This window comes from Heptranchias perlo, chromosome 8 (genome assembly GCF_035084215.1).
Source record: "Heptranchias perlo isolate sHepPer1 chromosome 8, sHepPer1.hap1, whole genome shotgun sequence".
In the NCBI taxonomy this organism is placed as follows: Eukaryota; Metazoa; Chordata; class Chondrichthyes; order Hexanchiformes; family Hexanchidae; genus Heptranchias; species Heptranchias perlo.
The window spans coordinates 77,843,937-77,864,480 of NC_090332.1; the positions used below are offsets into that span (position 1 = coordinate 77,843,937).

The 20,544-nt window shown below is 40.7% G+C and overlaps 1 protein-coding gene across 1 annotated transcript in view; it reads left to right on the top strand.

The window, feature by feature from the left end:
* Positions 1 to 16,832, top strand: part of slc24a3 (solute carrier family 24 member 3) — a 363,621-nt gene extending 346,789 nt beyond the window's left edge. Inside the window, exons 14-17 of the mRNA XM_067989393.1 lie at positions 3,269 to 3,383; positions 7,835 to 7,947; positions 10,682 to 10,747; positions 13,018 to 16,832. Coding sequence (XP_067845494.1) covers positions 3,269 to 3,383; positions 7,835 to 7,947; positions 10,682 to 10,747; positions 13,018 to 13,167 — 444 coding nt within the window. The 3' untranslated portion in view covers positions 13,168 to 16,832. The remainder of the gene's footprint in view (positions 1 to 3,268; positions 3,384 to 7,834; positions 7,948 to 10,681; positions 10,748 to 13,017) is intronic.
* Positions 16,833 to 20,544: the final 3,712 nt, after the last annotated feature.

Here is a 20,544-nt window from a genome sequence, read left to right on the forward strand (position 1 = left end):
GGATTGTGCAGAGGAAGGCCATTTAAAATTATTAAAAGGTGTGAGTGTATTTATTTAAGTGAGACTAACCCACCCTATGAGTTGTGTCCCATTCCGTAGAGATGGGATCATAAGTAGGCTGCCTCATTCAGTCCAGGACTTGCAAGGTGGGGGTGATGGGGGAATCAGGATCAAGATAATGTGAAATTACTTTAACGTGGGAGATAATTGATAAATTGGGGAGATAACTGATAAACTAATCAAACTTTGAGAGGATAAAACCCCTGGTCCGGATGGATTGCATCCGAGCATATTAAAAGAAGTTAGGGAAGAGATAGCAGAGGCATTATTACATATATATAAAATTCATTAGAAAAGGGAGTAGTGCCAGAGGACTGGTGGACAGCTAATATTGTTCCTATATTTAAAAAGGGAAATAGAACAAGTCGAGGGAACGATAGACCAGTTAGCTTAACGTCAGTGGTAGGAAAGATAATGGAATCTTTACTCAAAGATGTAACAGAAAAACATCTGGAAAACAAAACTATAATAAAGAGTAGTCAGCATGGTTTTCAGAAGGGAAAGTCATGCTTGACCAACCTTATTGAATTATTTGAAGAAGTAACAGAAAGAGTAGACAAGGGTAATGCAATAGATGTAATATATTTGGATTTTCAAAAGGCCTTTGATAAGCTACCACATTGTAGACTCATGACTAAGGTCAGAACATGTGGAGTCAGGGGACAGGTAGCAGAATGGATAGCAAGCTAGCTACAAAACAGAAAACAGAGTGTAGGGGTTAAGGGTAGCTACTCAGACTGGCAAAAGGTGGGAAGTGGAGTTCCTCAGGGATCAGTGCTGGGACCATTGTTGTTCAGCATTTACATTTATGATTTGGACTCGGGAATCAGAAGTATAATTTCAAAATTTGCGGATGACACCAAATTGGGGGATGTAGTTAATACAAAGGAAGAATGCATTAAAATGCTAGAAGATATTAATAAATTTGCAGAATGGATGTGTAATTGGCAAATGAATTTCAAAATAGATAAATGTGAGTTGGTGCATTTTGGTAGGAAGAATAAGGAGTCCATATACTGCTTGGATAATAAGAGTCTAAGTGGGGTAGAGGAGCAAAGGAATCTCAGGGTACGGACACACAAATCACTAAAAGTAGCAACGCAGGTTCATTTCTAGAGGGACAGAATTGAAAAGCAGAGAAGTTATGTTAAACTTTATAGAAACTTGGTTAGACCACACTTGGGTACTATGCACAGTTCTGGTCTCCATATTATAAAAAGGTTATAGAGGAATTGGAGAAAGTGCAAAAATGATTCACAAGGATAATAATAGAACTGAGAGGATATACTTTTCAGGGAAGGCTGAACAGGCTGAGGCTCTTTACTCTAGAAAAGAGAAATCTGAGGGGAGACCTATTAGAGGTCTTTAAGATAATGATAGGGTTTGATAGGGCAGATGTAGCAAAAATGTTTCCACTTGTGGGGGAGTCCAAAACTAGAGGTCTTAAATATAAGATGGTCACTAATAAATCTAATAAGGAATTGAAGAGAAACTTCTTTACCCAGAGAGTGGTTAGAATGTGGAACGTGCTTTCATAAGGAGTAGTTGAGGCGAATAGCATAGATGCATTTAAGGGGAAGTTAGATAAGTACACGAGGAAGAAAGGAATAGAAAGATATGAATATAGGGTTAAATGAAGTAGAGAGGGAGGAGGCTCGTGTGGAGTTTATACGCTGGCATAGGCCAGTTGGACTGAATGGCCTGTTTCTGTGCTGTAGACTCGATGTAACTCGATGTTTCACTTTCTGTTTTTCTTTCTTTGTTCCTTGGCGGGGCCATTTTTTGGTGAAAATTAAGTCAATCTCCCCAAAGTTTGGAAAATAGCTGTTTGAAGAGAAAGCAGTTGTTGCATCATGTATTTTTGTTGCGTTAACAGCTGTTACAAGAGCCAGGTGTGCTGGAAGCCAAGGAAACATCACAAGCCAAAAATCTGGGAGAGAGTATAGGATGGAATCCAAAACTCTCCAGCCAGGTGCAATAAGTGATGGAATTGTTGGTGGAGAGGTCCAAAACTTAATGTTGTTACAAAGGCACTTTCTGTGAGGTCAAAGCCAATAACACAAATTAGACACAGCTGCAGGGTTGCATTCCATCTTCCTCTCCCTTCTTCTGTTAGGAAAACCTCTATGAGTGATTGTGCTGTTAGATTGTGCAGTCATTTATCAGATTATGGAATATCGCCAAAGACTTTATAGTGCCTACTCCCCTCGCCCCCTTAAAGGAGGAATAGAAGACTTTTTTTTGGAGTGTCAAGTTGAGATTTTAGTTCCTGGAATGTTTACCAACTGGACATTAAAGAATTTATTTGAAATATTTTAAAATTCACAAGTATTGGGTTGAAAAGGCTAAAATCATTGAATTTGAGGGATGGTCCTTAGCTTAAAAAGAAAGTGTTAGTGCACTGTAGTTTTTTGATTTGTTAGCTTTTTGTACTCATTCAGATATTGATGCTGGGGATTGGAACTCTTCCTATATCAGGCATCCAGAATCAGTGTCAAGGACTCCCAGGTCAGGTTTAGTGCAGGTTAGATCCAGAAAAGAGCCCTCTCTACTCTTGCACAAGCTCAGAAGAGAACCCAATGATGCACCATTTTCTATTTCTCACACCAGCTGTGGAGTGAGGTTAACAGTTTGTGGAAGTTTTATGTTGTGGGGCCCTCGCCCACTTGGACTTGGGTTGAGACTGGAAGATTAACACGCTTGCAGCTGACATGAGGAAGTGTTCATTCCCATCACTTTGGGCTGGATTCAAAGCCAGGCCCCAGGAGTGAAAGGACTAGATGTTAATCCACTCCAAGCTCAACATTATTTTTCTGTACACACCAGTTGAGAGCCGTGACTCAGGATGTACATAAGGCAAGTGCGCAGCAAAATTTCTACAATAATGATTCACAGTGGAAACCATGTTGCAGCTTGTTAGCTCAGGATTAATACTCATAGCCCAGGAGTTTGGGAGGGAGGCTGGGTGACATGAGTGCTTGAAAAGCATGTGACCTGAAGTACCGAAATAAATCAATTCAGAAATGAATTCATAAAAGGCAGACATGTAGGTCCAGCTGTGGTCAGTTGCAGGAGTAACCTGGAGTTGTAACTGGTGGCTCGGCAGTGAACAAGTCAATTCTCTATTGGATATCTTAGTGTGAAAGCCAAAACAAAAAGGTTTCAGAATCCTGTGTTCAGTTACTAAGAGCAATGTGCTGTTGTCTAGGTAACAATAATCGGGTACACACTAGGAATTCCTGATGTTATAATGGGAATCACCTTCCTGGCAGCTGGAACAAGCGTACCGGATTGCATGGCCAGCCTTATAGTTGCCAGACAAGGTAAGCACAGCACAGCTGTCAGCACTGAGAGCAATGTACAAGATGCCTTGCCATTCGGTTTCCTTGTTAGTTAATTTAAATGCTTAGGCTAGAATTCAGTTTGTGTTGCAGCATGTCTGTTTATCTTATTTTTAATCTGGTATATTCTCCATCCACATGTTCCTTGGTGCAGTTCTTTTTGTACATTGCAATGGATTTTTTTTTCATTAATATATTTGTGCTCATCAAAATAAGGATTGTCATGGAGGCAGAATGGAGCACTTTTGGCACCCAGTGTTAGCCCCAAATTCTCCCAGGCTAGGCACAGTATGGTTGTAGGTCTGATGCAAACTAAAGCTCCCTCTCTTCTATCTCAGCAAAGCCCTTTCACCCCAAACTCAGAAGCCAACCTACTGCTGCACTACTGTGAATTTTCATGCGGCTTACAAGCCTTGGCAACCTGGCCCACACAATCCAGGCAATTCTGTTCTATTTGTGCTTATATTTCTTACTCACTGTTTGAATTTTGTGTACCTGGAGGTTTGATAAAAGGGCAGGTCTTGGAGCTGTTGCTATATTGCTGGATAATTCTAAATCAAAGCACCCAGATCTGTTAGTATCGGCAGGCCAGGATGTGTGCAAATTCATGGCAACATTGATTTAAACTTCAGATGTGACCAGTGAGGCTCCGTGTTGGGCCCCTAAATGGTCCACAAAAATGGTAAAAAAAAAACATTGGGCTGCAAAGAGAAAATGAGAAGAAATCATAGCAGCAGATGCAAATATAACTCAAACAAATTGTTCCAATACTACAATAGCAAGAGGGTAGTAAAGGAAGAAGTTAAAACCCTCAGGGTCTAGATATGTCACACGGTTTCCCCTATCAATGTGGGATGTTACCTCCTCAAAAAGCATCCATACCCCATTCGACATCTCCCTTGTCTCTCTAAATACCCTGGAGTATGCTTCATTTATACCATCCACTGCTATGCTGTTTTCCATTTTTTTCTTGGCAACCCAATTGCTTTATTGACCTTCTCCTGTATTATCTTGTACTCGACTCAATGATCACTCTCTCCCTTCTCTACAATCTTTGTAAGTCTTTACGGAAGAAGATTTGTGAAACACTTTGAGCAAGTCAGTGAACATGTGAGGTTCTTCAAGAAGGGCAACCTGGAAACTACAGATATATTGGCTTCATTGTACGAGAATGACTAGGGGATAATTAATTTGCTAAATAATTACTTCTTGCAGTTTTTTTTAACCCAAAAGGACGCTAACAATATATCATTCAACAACAACTTGCATTTATATAGTGCCTTTAAAAACGTTAGAGAAAAGTCCCAAGACGCTTCACAGGAGCGTTATCAGACAAAAATCAACGTCGATCCAAAGAAGACGATGTTAGAAGGGGTGACTAAAAGCTTGGTCAAAGAGAGAGGTTTTAAGGAGGGTTATGAAGGAGGAGAGGGAGTGAAGAGGCGGAGAATTTCTGTGTCTAAGACTGGGGTGGCTGTAGGCACGACCGTTGATGGTGGGGCGAAGTGAGTGGGGGATGCACAAGAGGCCAGAGTTGGAGGAACGCAAAGTTTTTGGAGGGCTGGAGAAGGTTACAGAGATAGGGAGGGGCAAGGCCATGAAGGGCTTTAAACAGAAGGACTAGGAGCCAGTATAGGTCAGGGAGCACAGAGTTGATGAGTGAGCGGGACTTGGTGTGGAATAAGATACAGGCAGCAGAGTTTTAAATGTTCAGCTTGGAGTCAAATAGACACTGAAGTTGTAAACAGTGGCGAGAGTACAGAGTTTTGGCTTCAGTCTTTCCGTTGTTTAACTGGAGGAAATTGCAGCTCACCCAGGGATGGATGTTGGACAAGCAGTCTGAAAACACAAAGGCAGTGAACGGATTGAGAGACACGGTGATGTTGTGTCTCTAGACGATGTCACCAAGGAGCAGCACGTAGATGAGCAGTAATGGGGGTCAAGGATATATCCTTGGGGGTCTCCAGAGTTAACGGTGCAGAGGTGGGAAGAGAAGCCATTGCTGGAGATGCTCTGGCTACAATTTGATAAGTAAGAGTGGAACAAAGCAAGGGCTGGACAACAGAGGAGAGGAGTTGGAGGTGGATGGCGTGATTGACTATGTCAAAGGCTGCAGACAGGTCGAGAAGGATGAGGAGAGATGGTGCACCAAGATCACAGTCACAGAGGATGTCATTTGTGACTTTGATTAGGGTTGTATCAGTGCTGTGCCAGGGGCGGAAACTTGATTGGAGAGATTGAAACATGGATTTGCTAGAAAGATGGGCCCAAATTTGGGAGCGACAACATGACCAAGGACTTTGGAGAGGAAATGGAGGTTGGAGATGGGGCGATAGTTTGCAACAACAGAGGAGTCAAGGGTGTTTTTTTAAGAAGAGGGATGTGATGGTGGTTTTGAAATGGAGGAGACAGTACCTGAGGATAGGGAACCATTTACAATATCAGTCAGCATGAGGGCAAGGAATGGCAGTTGGGTGGTCAGCAGTTTAGTGGAAATAGTGTCAAGGGAGCAGGAGGTGGGTCTCATGGACAAGATGAGCTTGGAGAGGACATGAGGGGAGATAGGAGAGAAACTGGAGAAAGACACGGGCTCTTGGCTAGGGCAAGGGGGACCTTTGGGGAGGTTGGGCTTGGTGGGCAATGGGAAGGGGAAGATGCAGTCGGCAAGTTTCCGTCAAAGCCATGATATCAATGCAATTACCCGCAAAAATCTTGAGGGCGGAGAGGGCTTTGTTCGTGAGTAAATGGACATTCTGGAGGGAAATGCGGAGAGGGGCGGTAATTGTTAATCTGCTAGCAGAGTCCATGGGGAGAGTGGTGGGTGGGATGAGGAAGGAAAGGTCCAAGTGTGGTCAAGAGAAGAAAAAAAAAAGTGAGATAAAAGTAATGGGCTCGGGTCCAGAGCGGCAGTCAAAATGTGCGCTTGAATGGACACAGAGGGAATTCAGGTTACACAGTCATGGCAAAGATTAGGAGAGATGTGTCCAAGTTGTAAACAGAGGGTAGGGAGGAGATGATATGAGAGAGTCCAAATTTAAAGTCAGAGGGCCAGTGGTAGGATGAAGTTGACTTTTATACAGGGTGGAGTCAGCTTGGAGCATTGACAAACCATATCCAGCTTCAGAGACATCAGTGGAAGGTGAGTGAGTCCAGGAGCTGCTCAAGGGACTATCAGTGGGGCACTGCTGTAGGAAAATAGAGAGTCGAAGAGGTGTGGAGAGTCGACCATGAGCCAGCAGAGATTAATCCAGAGGTCCACTGAGTAGTAGCCTCAGTGCTGGTAATGCAGACCAGCGGATCCAGTATACCAGCAGAGGTGCAGTGAGATTGAAACTCAAGAACTGAGAGCACTGAACTCCAGGGAACAAGTTAATAGTGAAAGATAAATGCACAGGATCAGTGCAGATGAGGGAGCTAGTCCAAGGAACAGCTATAGGGAGGTGAGGAACGGATCCAACCCAATCCAGCAAAGGGTGACGGATATCATCAAATATACTTTATGTGTGCTCTGGGACTTTGACATTATTGAGCAGAGGTTTCAGATATGATGTACTGACTGAAGACCAATAAATCCCTAGGATGGATGAAATATTCATCAGGGTACTTTGAGACAAGGAAGTCAGTAAACACTGGTGAGGTTCTTCAAAATGGACACCAGAGGCATACCTGCCAACTATAGACCCATTAGCTTGACATTATAATTGGAACATTAATGGAATTAATAAGCAGAAACAAAATAGAAGAGTATCTGTATAAAAATAACCGAATAAATAAAAGCCAACACAGTTTTAGAAGGGATAGACCATGTCTGAGCAATTCATGGACATTTTTGAGGCGGTGATATCCCACGTTAACAAGGGGAAATTATACAATGTAATGCGCAGAGATTTCCTTAATTCACTACGGCCATTGGGTAGCAAGGGTAAGACATGGACATGGATTAATAACTGGCTCAAGGGAAGGCAAGCAGAGGGTCATCATAAGGGACGTTGAGTTACACTGGGGGGAAGTTATTGAGTGGAATGCCTAAGAGTCCATGCTGCGATGCCTGTTGTTCTTGGTATACATAAATGATCTGAAATTGCAGTCTTAACGCAAAATAGTTAATTTGCACAAGACACCAAACTAGGAAAGATTGTGGACTCGTAAGAAACACCCAAATCCTACAATGGGAGCTTGATGGGTTTGCTCCTGGGTTATTGAATGGCAAATCAAATTCGCTACAAAAAAATGCAAGGTACCACATATTGTAAGTAAAAATCAACGGCATGTATCCTCTGTCAATGGAATAGAACTTGGCAAGGGGAAGGTGAAAGAAATATAAGGAGTGTTTGTTGATTCTTCGCTCAACGTGTCCAAAAAGTACGAGGTAACAATAAAAGAAAAGGTGACTAGGATGCTGGGTAATAAATTACCTCTTCTGATATCCACAGGCATGGGAGATATGGCAGTATCAAATTCTATAGGAAGCAATGTCTTTGACATCCTGATGGGACTTGGTTTACCCTGGACTATAAAAACAATTGCGGTGAATTATGGCTCATATGTAAGTCTTCTCCTTAATTCCTATGCAGTTATTGAGTATAACAAATAGTACAATATAGACATATTTCCAAACTGCCAAGCCACAGTCTTCACCCCTTTGCCCTGAGTTTACCTTGCAACCTCCTCTTTTTTAAAGTGATGCATAATACCCTCTCCAAAACAAAAGAAATGCATCTTTAACCCTCTGACACTGCAAAAAACTTCACTGCTAAACCTATCGTTCTCCTCCCTCCCCCCCAACTCATAACCCGACCCATCAATTTCCTGCCAGTCTCTTCACCCATCATTTTCTGCTCATCACATACATGCACAGTCTCCTTTTGATCAAGAGCTTGGCATATCTTTTCCCCCATAACATCTTAACATCATAACCTAATCATTTCCCTCTTCCCCGACGTTTAATAATTTTGGGTTGTTAAATGGTGGTGAATATTTAACAACCCAAAATTATTAAAGGTGAGGGAAAGAGGGAAATCTAACCTTTTCACCAAACAAATTCATTCAGAGGCTCTTGTATTCTATTTATGTTGCAGCAGTACAATTGGAGGCCTTCCTGAAAGATAAATGAGGCAACCTACATCCCTCCAAAGTCAGAAAATACCACTTCACCAGGTGTTGGCCAACATTAATGACCACTAAAACCAGTGCTTGCCACTCAGTTTCCATTTACCCTGCAGGTCAGCTGAGTTATGGACCAGCAATGCAATGTTCATGTGCATGGACCTTCCCATGACATTGGGAAGGAACTGTAAAGCTGTGAACCAAACAAATGTAAGGAATCTTACAACACCAGATTATAGTCCAACAGTTTTATTTGAAAATCACAAGCTTTCGGAGCTTACCTCCTTCGTCAGGTGAGTGAGTGAAGGGTTCGAAGATCTCATAGCATATATTAGGCTGGGAGACGATCACAGCAATCAAAGGTGTCGTTGGTGTTCAGACAGGTTAGCCACGGAAAACATTTCATCCCAGTATACTGAATACACAATGGGTCAGATTACAAAGCTCTTTCTCTCTCTGGCTTTGTAATCTGACCCATTGTGTATTCAGTATACTGGGATGTAATGTTTTTCGTGGCTAACCTGTCTGAACACCAATGACACCTTTGATTGCTGGGATCGTCTCCCAGGCTAATATATGCTATGAGATCTTAGAACCCTTCACTCACTCACCTGACGAAGGAGGTAAGCTCCGAAAGCTTGTGATTTTCAAATAAAACTGTTGGACTATAACCTGATGTGGAGATGCCGGTGATGGACTGGGGTTGACAATTGTAAACAATTTTACAACACCAAGTTATAGTCCAGCAATTTTATTTTAAATTCACAAGCTTTCGGAGGCTACCTCCTTCCTCAGGTGAACGATGTGGATTTCCACATCGTTCACCTGAGGAAGGAGGTAGCCTCCGAAAGCTTGTGAATTTAAAATAAAATTGCTGGACTATAACTTGGTGTTGTAAAATTGTTTACGACTATAACCTGGTGTTGTAAGATTTCTTAAATTTGTCCACCCCAGTCCATCACCGGCATCGCCACATCATAAACCAAACAGTAGAGGAACTGCACGTGCACAGTGTTCCAATGCTGCTGCTAGTCTTCAGACCCATCAAAATATAAGAAGGGCAAATTTGGAACACAGGCAGTTGCATCATATCCATCTGCAATACAAATGGGGCATGGTACATATTGCAGAAATACCACATTGCAAATGTCAAAATATTAAGATGATCCATGTAAAAATGGGATGTCCACCTATTGCTGGCCACCTGTTCTTCCATTATCAGAATCGTGATTGCAAATAACAATAAAGTAAAAAGGGTTTACATAGTATGCAACCTGAGATTTTTAATTGCTGTTTATTAACTCTGACCCTGACAAGTACATTTGGAACTTTCATAGTCTTCCAACAGTTTCTTTCCCTTTGGAAAATAGTTTGCGAATACTGTTACCCCACTTAAATCAGAACTAGAGCCTAAAAAGTTACACAAATAAGTGGTAGATCATTTGGAAAGACATTAATACATAGGTTACACTTTTTTTAGAAATTGTGCAAACAGTTTAAAACACAAGTGAAACCAGTGCTAAAAGGACTAGGTCATCTATAGGAGCTCTGCATATAAACCATTCATGGTAGAGCTGCCATTTTGTAGTGTTGGGAGCAGATCATGCGAGTGCCTTAGATTACAAGCACTGGTTTGTAAGGATACAGAGGCAGCAAAGTTGATTGTCCCTCAATGACTTTAGGACAGGACAGAGCTAAGCTCGGTTTTGACCTCCCCACGCCCCCCGCCTTGTGTCAGATAATCTGCCAACACTCGCTGCCAAAGCTCGCATATGAAGAATGTGCACCTGAGCCAGATAACCGAGGGCTGCCAGGGCCTGTGTAACTGTCAGTCATTAAGGTAGATTTTCCAAGTCCTCACACATGGCAAGGTACTTTGCACGCCGAGAGTGCGCATTGAAAAATCGTGGGCAGTTAGCCCATGATTTTGCGACTCATGCTTGCAAGGAATTGGAATACCTGTCTTATTATCTTCAAGAGCTGACAGGAGAAAGCAGAGGGAAAAGAAGCAAAATAACAGATTAGCCGGTGAATTTAGGTAAATGGAAAGCAAAGTGTAACTTGTACATTTCACAACACACACTAATCAGCGGAAATGACTTGCAAAGAAGTCTAGTATGAACACCGTGACATTTTCTAAAAGGAATGTAAAACATTTTGTTTTTCTTTTTTAGATAGTGTTGAACAGTCGGGGGCTTATATATTCAGTGGGACTGCTGCTAGCTTCTGTTTTCGTAACAGTAAGTATTCAATCATATCCTGTTAGGACCAGCTCCAGTGCCCATCTGTTGTGAGACCGATGCCATTGTTGAGCCAGTGATGTATTGTAATTGTTGTTTGCACAATGATGTTGCCATAACTCACTCTCTGTCTCTATGGTACTGATGTCACATCATCTGGGTTTGTTGATTTTCTGTGAAAGACAATTTGAAGGTTTTAGTCTGAGTTTCCTCAAACTTTCTTTCCTCAAAGCCTGTTTTTTCTCCACACACTTTCTGGGCTCATTAATTCTTCTAATTTTTATCTTGTTCTTACAGGATCTTCTTCTCCTTCACTTGTCTTTCTTCCACATAACCTGCTCTCCATCCTTCTCTCAGACAGGCATTTTGGAACTTAAAATATCTTCATCTAAACTAAAATACCACTTCAATTCAAATTAACCAGTTAACTTTATCTCTATAAATTCTTTCTCATGCACTTTCTGGTGTGAGAGTGTTAGCAGACTTGCGTACTATTGCAGATAAGTCCGTCTCAAGGATTTGAATGCACAATGTTATCTCACTAACAAGAGCAGGGAGAAGAAATCCCTTTCTGTACTGTTTGTCCCAATTGCTTATCAGCCTGTTAGGAAAGCTGCAGGACTATTCAGCGCTATGGCACCCATATGAATTGAAGGAATTTGCAAACATTAATCCCCAAAGTTTGAGCACTTCCTAAGACATGTTAATGGGATTGTTTTTTAAAAAGGACATTACCACAGTGTAGCTTTGTTTCATGCTATGGAGCCCACATCAAATATATTTCCTTTAGAAAAACACATTTGATATTTCTCAATCACCAAAACTTGGTTATTTGTGATATCGAAAGTTTTTAACCAATGTTTGGTCTCAGATATGAATCATTCTTTGAAACTGAAATCGTGTGAAATTTTGGTCATTTAAACATAATGTGACTTAAAATTGTTGACATTGATTTGTATTTAAATAAATATTTCAATCCATAAATCTGTAATCATTCTTATTCAGCTGAGCGGTCTGATATGCCCTCACTGGATGGTACCAAGAACTGTTTCGGAGAAAGTACCAATAATTTATCCGGGGTCGAATTTGCACTTAGGCACCTCATTTTAAAAACTGTCGTTCCAAAATTAAAGGATTGCATCCTTGTTCTTTCATGCTTCCCGTAAAAAATCCGCATTTCCGATTTTAGGCCATTGATAGTCTCTCACCAACCAACGGTCATTAGTATTTTGACATCATCAAGGATGCTTCTATGTGTGTTTCCAGCTTTCTAAGTTGCTCTCCACCAGACCTAGTTGTACTCCTCCAACTATGACAGCCAGTCCGGGCCGTGTACTGCTATTAGTTACTGCTCTGTAGAATGATGATCCCCTGACTACAGATTTGAGTGATCAGTCGTTCTAGGGCTTGACCTTGCATATATATGTGCATCATATTAGGGTCAGGCTCATCTGTGATGTTCTCCACCCTCCGTCCCCAGTCAAGCAGTTTGCTGACACATGCCATCTAGGTTCAGACATCAGGTCACTTGAGCAAAGTACCAGCAGGCAGATGGCACCTGGGGGCATGTACCCCAGTAAAAGTCACTAACTTCAGGTGAGATGGAGAGCAAATGAGGGATAAAAATATAAAATTAATATGAAGTAAATGTGATAAACTCTCAGCGCACAAAAATCTCAGCAAGATTTACGTTACTGGGGCTTGCATAGTTCAATAAGCAAGAAAAACAACAAGGATTTATTATCTCCTAAAGCGAGAAGATTTTAAATAATTGATTTATTTTTATTGTGATAGGTTTAACAAGGGGGACATAATCTTAAAATTAGAGCCAGGACATTCAAGTGTGAAATCAGAAAGCACTTTTTCACACAAAGGGTAAAATATGGAACTCTGACTCCCAAATCTGGAATCCCAAAGGGCTGTGGATACTGGGACAGTTGGAGCTTTCAAGACTGAGATAGATAGATTTTTATTAGGTAAGGGTATTAAAGGAAATGGAGCAAAGGCAGGAAAATGGAGTTTAAGTGCAGATCAGTCATGATCTAATTGAATGGCAGAGCAGGCTCGAGGGGCTGAATGGCCTACACCTGCTCCTAATGTTCCTATCTGGTATAATTGAGTTTGTTTTTGTGCTTTTATTACAAAGGTCCATGTGAGCCCTTGTAGAGCCACTAAATAATCATTCGTATCGGATAAATGTGAGAGACTGAAGATGGTTTTAAAAGAAACCCTAAAATGTGCTGTTGCTGCTTTTGTTGTTTTCCCTATAGGTGGTTGGCATTCATTTGAACAAATGGAAACTAGATAAGAAGCTTGGGTGTGTGTCCCTGTTCCTCTACGCCATTTTCTTGTGTTTCTCCATCATGACAGAGTTCAACGTTTTCACCTTTGTGAACCTTCCCATGTGCCGGGACCACTGATGTACAATGAAGACGACTTGGGAGCACCTTGGTATCAGTGCAATACAAAAAAACAATACAAAGAGCTGAAATCCGATAGCTTTTTGCCGTGAGCTCCATGGAGTTGCTCTTACTGAGAACTTGGTACAAGACATATTTTTGAGAGAGAAAAAAACACCTGTATTGATGTGAACGTATTTTTAATGTATTTATGTGGAGTCGTGACACACACACACACACACAAACACACACACACACAAACTTATCTGATTTCGTTGGCTGCTAATTAATGTACGGCTGGAAAAGGCACCTGCCATGTTCGTATATTCAGAATTTTTTTATTTTGTCCTGAGACAGATGAGTGGGAGTGATAGAGGTGCACAGTGGTACTTGCTATTGAAGAGAACAAGGTTTATCTGGAAGCAAGAGATTTTACCTCTCACTTTCTCCCCCCCCTCCTCCCCCCATTCTCCACCCCCCCCCCCCCCCTCCCGTCCCCCAGAGAGCTTGAATACCAAGAATGTACATATCGACGAGAGTCATCTTTATCCTTATGCTCACCAGCTGTTCCTACCGCTGACGGGAGAGTGGAATTTAAGCTCTGAGCCACAGCCTTCATGCAGAATCTGAATTGTGGAATTTGAAATCTCTAAAGTACTGCAGTCTGTACCCAGATACTACTCCCTCCTGACAAGACTTTGATTTTTCCAGGAGGTACATTTGCACGGAATTGTTTTGTTTTTGTTGTTGGAACAATTGCATAGTCAATGGTACATGTATGTATATTGATGGTATAAAAATGTATATATTGGGAATTTTTTCTTTTCAAAAAGGTAGAGTATATAAGATATTATTATATCACAGTTTTACCCTGCTGCACGGTTTTAGATTTGGAAATATTGATTACGGTACAAATGGTGCAGCTGAAGAAGCAAAGTTGCTCTACTTTTTGTCTGTACAGGTAGTTTTAAGAATAAAGCATGTTTAATTTATATATTTATAAAAACAGCACAGGAAGCCACTTTGCCGTTTCACAGCACATTTTTACAGGAATATTTGAAAACTCCGTGCACGCCTGCATGCTTGATCCCCTGGTCTTAGTGTATTGTCTTCTTCAGCTTATTTTCCACTTCTTACAGGGAAGAAATGACCGAGCCGAGGAAGACTGCTGTCTTTAACTGTTGCTGTAGTTAATAAATTTGTAGATGAATTTGCTACGAAATGGCTCCACAAAGCTGATTGTAGTTAGTTGTCTCGATCTAAATATAACTTGTTTCTTTTTTTTTAAGTGATTATATAATACCACTGAATCCCCAAGTTATGATCTGAAAGGGGTGGATTATTATACAACATATCACACCTCACCAAAGTTTACAAGCCAACACCTACTGCTACAGGACAGTGTTAAATCATACTTTCGATAGGAACGGAACTTTTATTTTTGTTCTGGAGATATAATACATGAGAAATTTAACGCACTTCAAACTTTTCATGGACACTGAGCTTCAGGGTTAGATTTGGCCACAAGTGAGTCTAATGTAATGTGTGTGGATTACTCATCAGTTACATGTACTGCATTATCATTATTGCTCAGCCCTATTCTCCCTGTGTTGTGATTTCATAAATATCTTTACAGTGTTAATGTCTGTCTTTTTATTTTCTCTCTCTCTCCCTCTGTATCTCTCTCTCTTTCTCTCTCTCTCTCTCCATCAGCAAACATCAAACCAGAATTTGAAGAATAAGTTTATCTTTCACTACTTCTTCCTCCGCACCGCACCCTGCGCAGAATCGCCTTTTACAAAAAGTCTAAAATGAAACTATCAGCAGCTTGCCAGGAGATTGAGACGATAGAACTGTTGAACATGGGGACTTGTGCGTATGAAGGCTTGCAATTTGTCAACGAGAATAGCTAAATACACCATACATGTATCAATTTTTTTAATTATTTAAATCTATCAACAATTGTCATCTAGTTGTGAGTCCCTGCCTGATTCGGGACTTTTCTTTCCAACTCCAAGCGGGTGAAATTCTTGTCTTGTTAATAATGTCCCACCGCTTTATACTTACGTCAGTTAACAAAAACAGAATTTCACCCTTTAATGTTTTAAATGGAGTAAATATTTAGTGGCGACTTTTTGCAAAATAAGTCAATGCAATGTTTTGAAGTTTGATATAATCTGTTCGGATGAATGCCCATGACATGTAAACAACAACATTCTTTCTTGAAGACTAATCTCGTCGCCTAGCATCTACTGCTACATTGAGTTGTGTTGATTAAAGTTTCAATTCTGCCAGTAAGCTAATCAAATGCAGATTATTCACAAGATGATATGTTTGTGTGAAAAGAGCTTTAAGGAATTTGGATCTTTTAAAATTTTTAAACGAAAAATATTTTGTAAAATGAAAACCCAGGTAGAATGGCCATTGGCTTACCTTACAGTGGCTAGACATTTCTCCCAGTGCTGCGTGCGAAAACGGTAGCATCAACACTGCTTTGGTATTGTAAGGGAAATTATACAATTCTATTCATAGTTAAAGTGCACTACAAACCGGGGTTAGGATAAAGAATAAAAATTTAGTCTGTGCCACAAAAATATATTACTAGCATTTTCATGTCAGTTTTAATTGTAAATATAAAATGTGGAGTCAGGCTCTGCACATTGAGTAAGTGAGCAGTTTTGGGGACTTTATAAAACTTATTTTTAGAGACCTACGTGCCATTCTGTAACTGCCCACAAAGAGATAGACAAGAGCAGCCTTGGTTGAGTCACAGTCTGATTTTCCCTCCGTTCAAAGCCTTCGCTGTGAGGCCCGATGAGAATTCACTGGTTGGGAAATTGTGATTACAGATTGCCCAATTGGTGCAGTTTATCTGGAAAATATTTCTGGTATTTCTATGGTTTTGAATGCAGTGCCCCTATTAGTTCAGTTGCAGTGGATTCTGAGAACCCCTCGTTCTTAAAATTATAGTCCATCCATAGTATAAATTTTACAGAAAATATACTATTAGCTAATTTCAAACAAATCATCAATGAAATATTGCATGACGTGAATCCTAGTCACTCAGCTGTGAGATTCAGTTTGTGTGAAGCTCCAATGGTGATCTATTTGTCCCCTGTGATGAGATGTCCCCCACATTTATCTAATAAAAGTTTTTCTTCAACCTGTCGCATACTTCTCCCCCCTTTCCAAAAAGCACACACAAACCACTTTTTTTATACATTTAGGTTTCAGGCTCTGTAGGTTTCCCTATAGCACTCAGAATTCCCTTACTCTCTGTTCATGCCGCTCTTGAGCGAGGCATCAGAATGATGCCCACGAATGACCCAGGGTGACAGCTGGCGTCCATGGAGTGCCTTTCTCCAATGACATCATAAATATTGAAAACCTTCCACACAGGGAATCAGAGGCATAAACCCGAATCCTGCCACTCCATGGCCTAGCCTGCTGGATCACCAATTCATTATACCATCTCATTGCCCTACGTCTCAGATTTATTCATCCCTTGACACATGAACAAAAAATGAAGGAAATAAAATGTGTAGTTAAATCATTGATTAACACTCGGAGAGGCCAGTATTGGAATTTAACCTTTGCTGTCACACTGTTAAGTACTAAATGGTGAAAACACACCCATATCAGCTGATGCATCACTGAACAATGATAATCATAGGTCCAATCCACAGTAATGAACTTTGGGTAATTTATGTTACTATATCTGCCAGTTGGTGTAATATTCTCCAGTTTTGTTTTGCCAGATACATTTGCTGGTTTCTGTTTAGTATTGGTGTTGCATTCACCAGTGATGTTTGCAAATGAGTCTCAGTTTTGTCCAACCTTGGAGAAGTTGAGCTCAGTGCTTCCAACTGTCACCACTCCTGCATGGATATGTTTTTTTTTCGCTTTCCACTACATATGCAAAACTGATAACCATCTGAGCCATCTATCTCCCACAACCAAATCTCCATTTACTCCACAGATAAAGTCAGAGCAGTGTTAACATAGCTGCCCAATGGGTACGTCTCAGATGTGTGACAGCACACTCACAAATGTAATGGCTGGCTTTTCTGGACATGTATATTTCCATGAACCTCTTCTCTGAGCATAATAAAGCCACACCATAAGAGCATAAGAAATAGGAGCAGGAGTAGGCCATACGGCACCTCGAGCCTGCTCCGCCACTCAATAAGATCATGGCTGATCATCCACCTCAACTCCACTTTCCCACCGTATCCCCATATCCCTTGATTCCCTTGGTGTCCAAAAATCTATCGATCTCAGTCTTGAATATAGTCAACGACTGAGCACCCACAGCCCTCTGGGGTAGAGAATTCCAAATATTCACAATCCTCTGAGTGAAGGAACTTTTCCTCATCTCCGTCCTAAATGGCCGACCCCTTATCTTGAGACTATGACCTCCAGTTCTAGACTCTCCAGCCAGGGGAAACATCTACCCTGTCAAGCCCCCTAAGAATTTTATACATTTCAATGAGATCACCTCTCATTCTTTTAAACTTCAGAGAATATTGGCCCATTCTACTCAATCTATTCCCATAGGACAACCCTCTTATCCCAGGATTCAATCTAGTGAACCCTCGTTGCACCCCCTCTAAGGCAAGTATATCCTTCCTTAGGTAAGGAGACCAAAACTGTACACGGTACTCCAGGTGAGGTCTCACCAGAGCCCTATATAATTGGAGCAAGACTTCTTTGCTGTTATACTCCAACCCACTTGCAATAAAGGCTAACATACCATTTTCCTTCTTAATTGCTTGCTGTACTGCATGTTATCTTTGTGATTCTTATACAAGGACACCCAAATCCCTCTGAATACCAACATTTCTTAGTCTCTCATCCAATAACGTGGATAATTTCACATTTCCCCACATTATACTCCATCTGCCACCTTCTCGCCCACTCACTTAACCTGTCTATATCCCTTTGCAACCATCTTCATGAAAATGCATGTAGCAAATCTTTTCTTTGTTTTTTTACAAACATATAGCGTGATGAAATTGAAAGACCTTTCTAGCTCTTCTCCATCCACCCCCGCCCCCCCAACACCATCAACAGAAAGTTGAAAGCAATGTCATTAGGACCCAGACTAAACCACAGGATGCAATTTTTTTAATGGCTTCAGATTTTCTGGCAAGTAAGTGGCTACTTTCATGACACATGCACAGTAGCTCCTGTTGTCTTTCACATAATATGGCTTGAACTCCACAATAAAATCCTTTGTGTAAATCTTGCACAGTGGATATGATCCCTGTTCGCCTATGACTATGTTGCCAATGAATGTTGGCCTTTGATCTGTGCTACTGGTTCCCAGAGAACCTGAGACTGCAACAAAGTGACTCAACACTAAAGATTTGAGGTGTATTCCAACGTAAACATTGCACTTGGTGGTACCGGCCATGAGACTGTAAGGACTATTCTAGGGACTTACACTATTGAAGCCAGAACATGCAGATTAAGTAACAGTATCATTACTGTTGTATCCAGCTTTAGTTATGCTGTGGATAACACAATGCTACAGTATCATAAAAATGTAATTATTCTGGCGAATGTTCCTTCATGATAGATGGGCATGAGTGATTATTTCTACGTCTATTTTAAAATAATTTCAACAACACAAATGCAGCTGGTAGAAATACGGGATAACAATAAAAGTGCACAAAATGAACATTCCTTTCAGATATCCCACATATGTACATGTATAAGATTTCAAAGTTGACTTGTAGAAAGAACCCTGTTAAAATCTCTTATTGCAAGTCAAGATGTTCATTGGAAACTTTCAGTGTGCCTTACAGGACTGTTGAAGATTTGTTCCAAAAACCTTTAAGAACCCAACAGGACATCTTTGAATAGGATAATCATTGGCGGTTCTTATAACCTATAAAAAAACTTTTGACATGACTTCAGCTAACTGTGTAGATCCTGTTTCCTCAGTATAGTAAAGGATAAGGTCAACTTTTGGGAGAGTTCTATTTTATGCAGAAACACACTATCTAGGGCCAAATACAGTAAATAAAAGTGAAACAACAAGAGATGCCTTTAAAAGAACATTAACACAGAAAAAGTCTTTCAGCAATATTTGATCAGGTATTCTGTGAAATACTTTGAATAGATGGCTGTCCCATTATTATATCAGAAGGCTTTCTTGGCTAATTTTACATGCTTTTTTTTCTAATTTCCTTTATGATGGGTGCAGCATGACTCCTAATCTATTACACCTTGCAGTGGTTGCTGGTGCAGGTCTAGATTTGTGTGGACATAAAGTGAAAGGGCAACGTTATTACAATCTATAGTTCAGGCATTAGCGATTATTACTAGATTCCCATTTTCCATGGGGAACACATGTTGTTCTCCATTCCCCAAGATTTGCTGCAACACAAGAGGTTGTGAATGAATGTTTTAAAAATCAGAGATGTGCCATGAATTTGGTTATTCCCCCCCCCAAAAAAAAATTAAGCATTCCTACCCTCAAAGGAACCAGAGGCCTTGTCACCAATATCTTATCTTGTTTTCTGATAAATTACCAGAACAACATGGAACAGCCCAAACTGAGGCTTCTCTTTTCTACAATGCAATTGAAGATGGCTGCTTAGCCAACACAAAACAGAATGAGCTGCATTAATGTACAGTTTGCTGCATGGCAGGGAAAGCAAAGTGATTAAAACAAACTTTGACTGGTGGCATGGTCCAGGTTGAGGATATTGCCAAGAGAGTGTCCTGACATCATCTTCAGCAGTACTTTCAAGGCAGCAAACCAGGATGGAAGGGATGTAGTAACAGTTGCTTTAGTTCTGTGCAGGTTTTCTGGGATTGTGTGTTTGACACTGCTGGTATTTATTTGTGTTTATCTGACAGGATTTGCAGGATACATCAGTTATCTGACAGTACACAAAAGCAGTACCCAAATTAATGCACGGGACCCAGCTAACATTTGGATAGTTGAGCTGATTTTCTGATTGCATGTTCCTGTTGCAAAACCTTGTCTTTTGGGGAGCACACAGCGGAAAATTGTGGGCAGTAGGGGACAGAAAACTGTGAGGAATACATCTGAGATTTTCAGATGTGCATTCCTGGCTTCAAAGCTTTTTGCTGGTGTGCACAAATTTGGAAAATCAGCATTTCTGTGTATATAGGGACATGGATCTTGAGTGGTTAAAGATTAGGTTAATTATAATAAAATCACATCTCTGGATTAACACGTCACTTTAAAATGGTTCATCTGTTAGTTTAATTGCAGTGTCACGCTTAATTTTTTTTAAATCTAAATCTTCCTCTTAAAGGCCCTGGCCAATTGGACTGGACTGAAATGGTCCTCTAAAGAGGCTGAGTCAGGCAGCTCCATCCTGATAAGCCGCAACCAAGTTGCCAAATAATGTCCTCCTT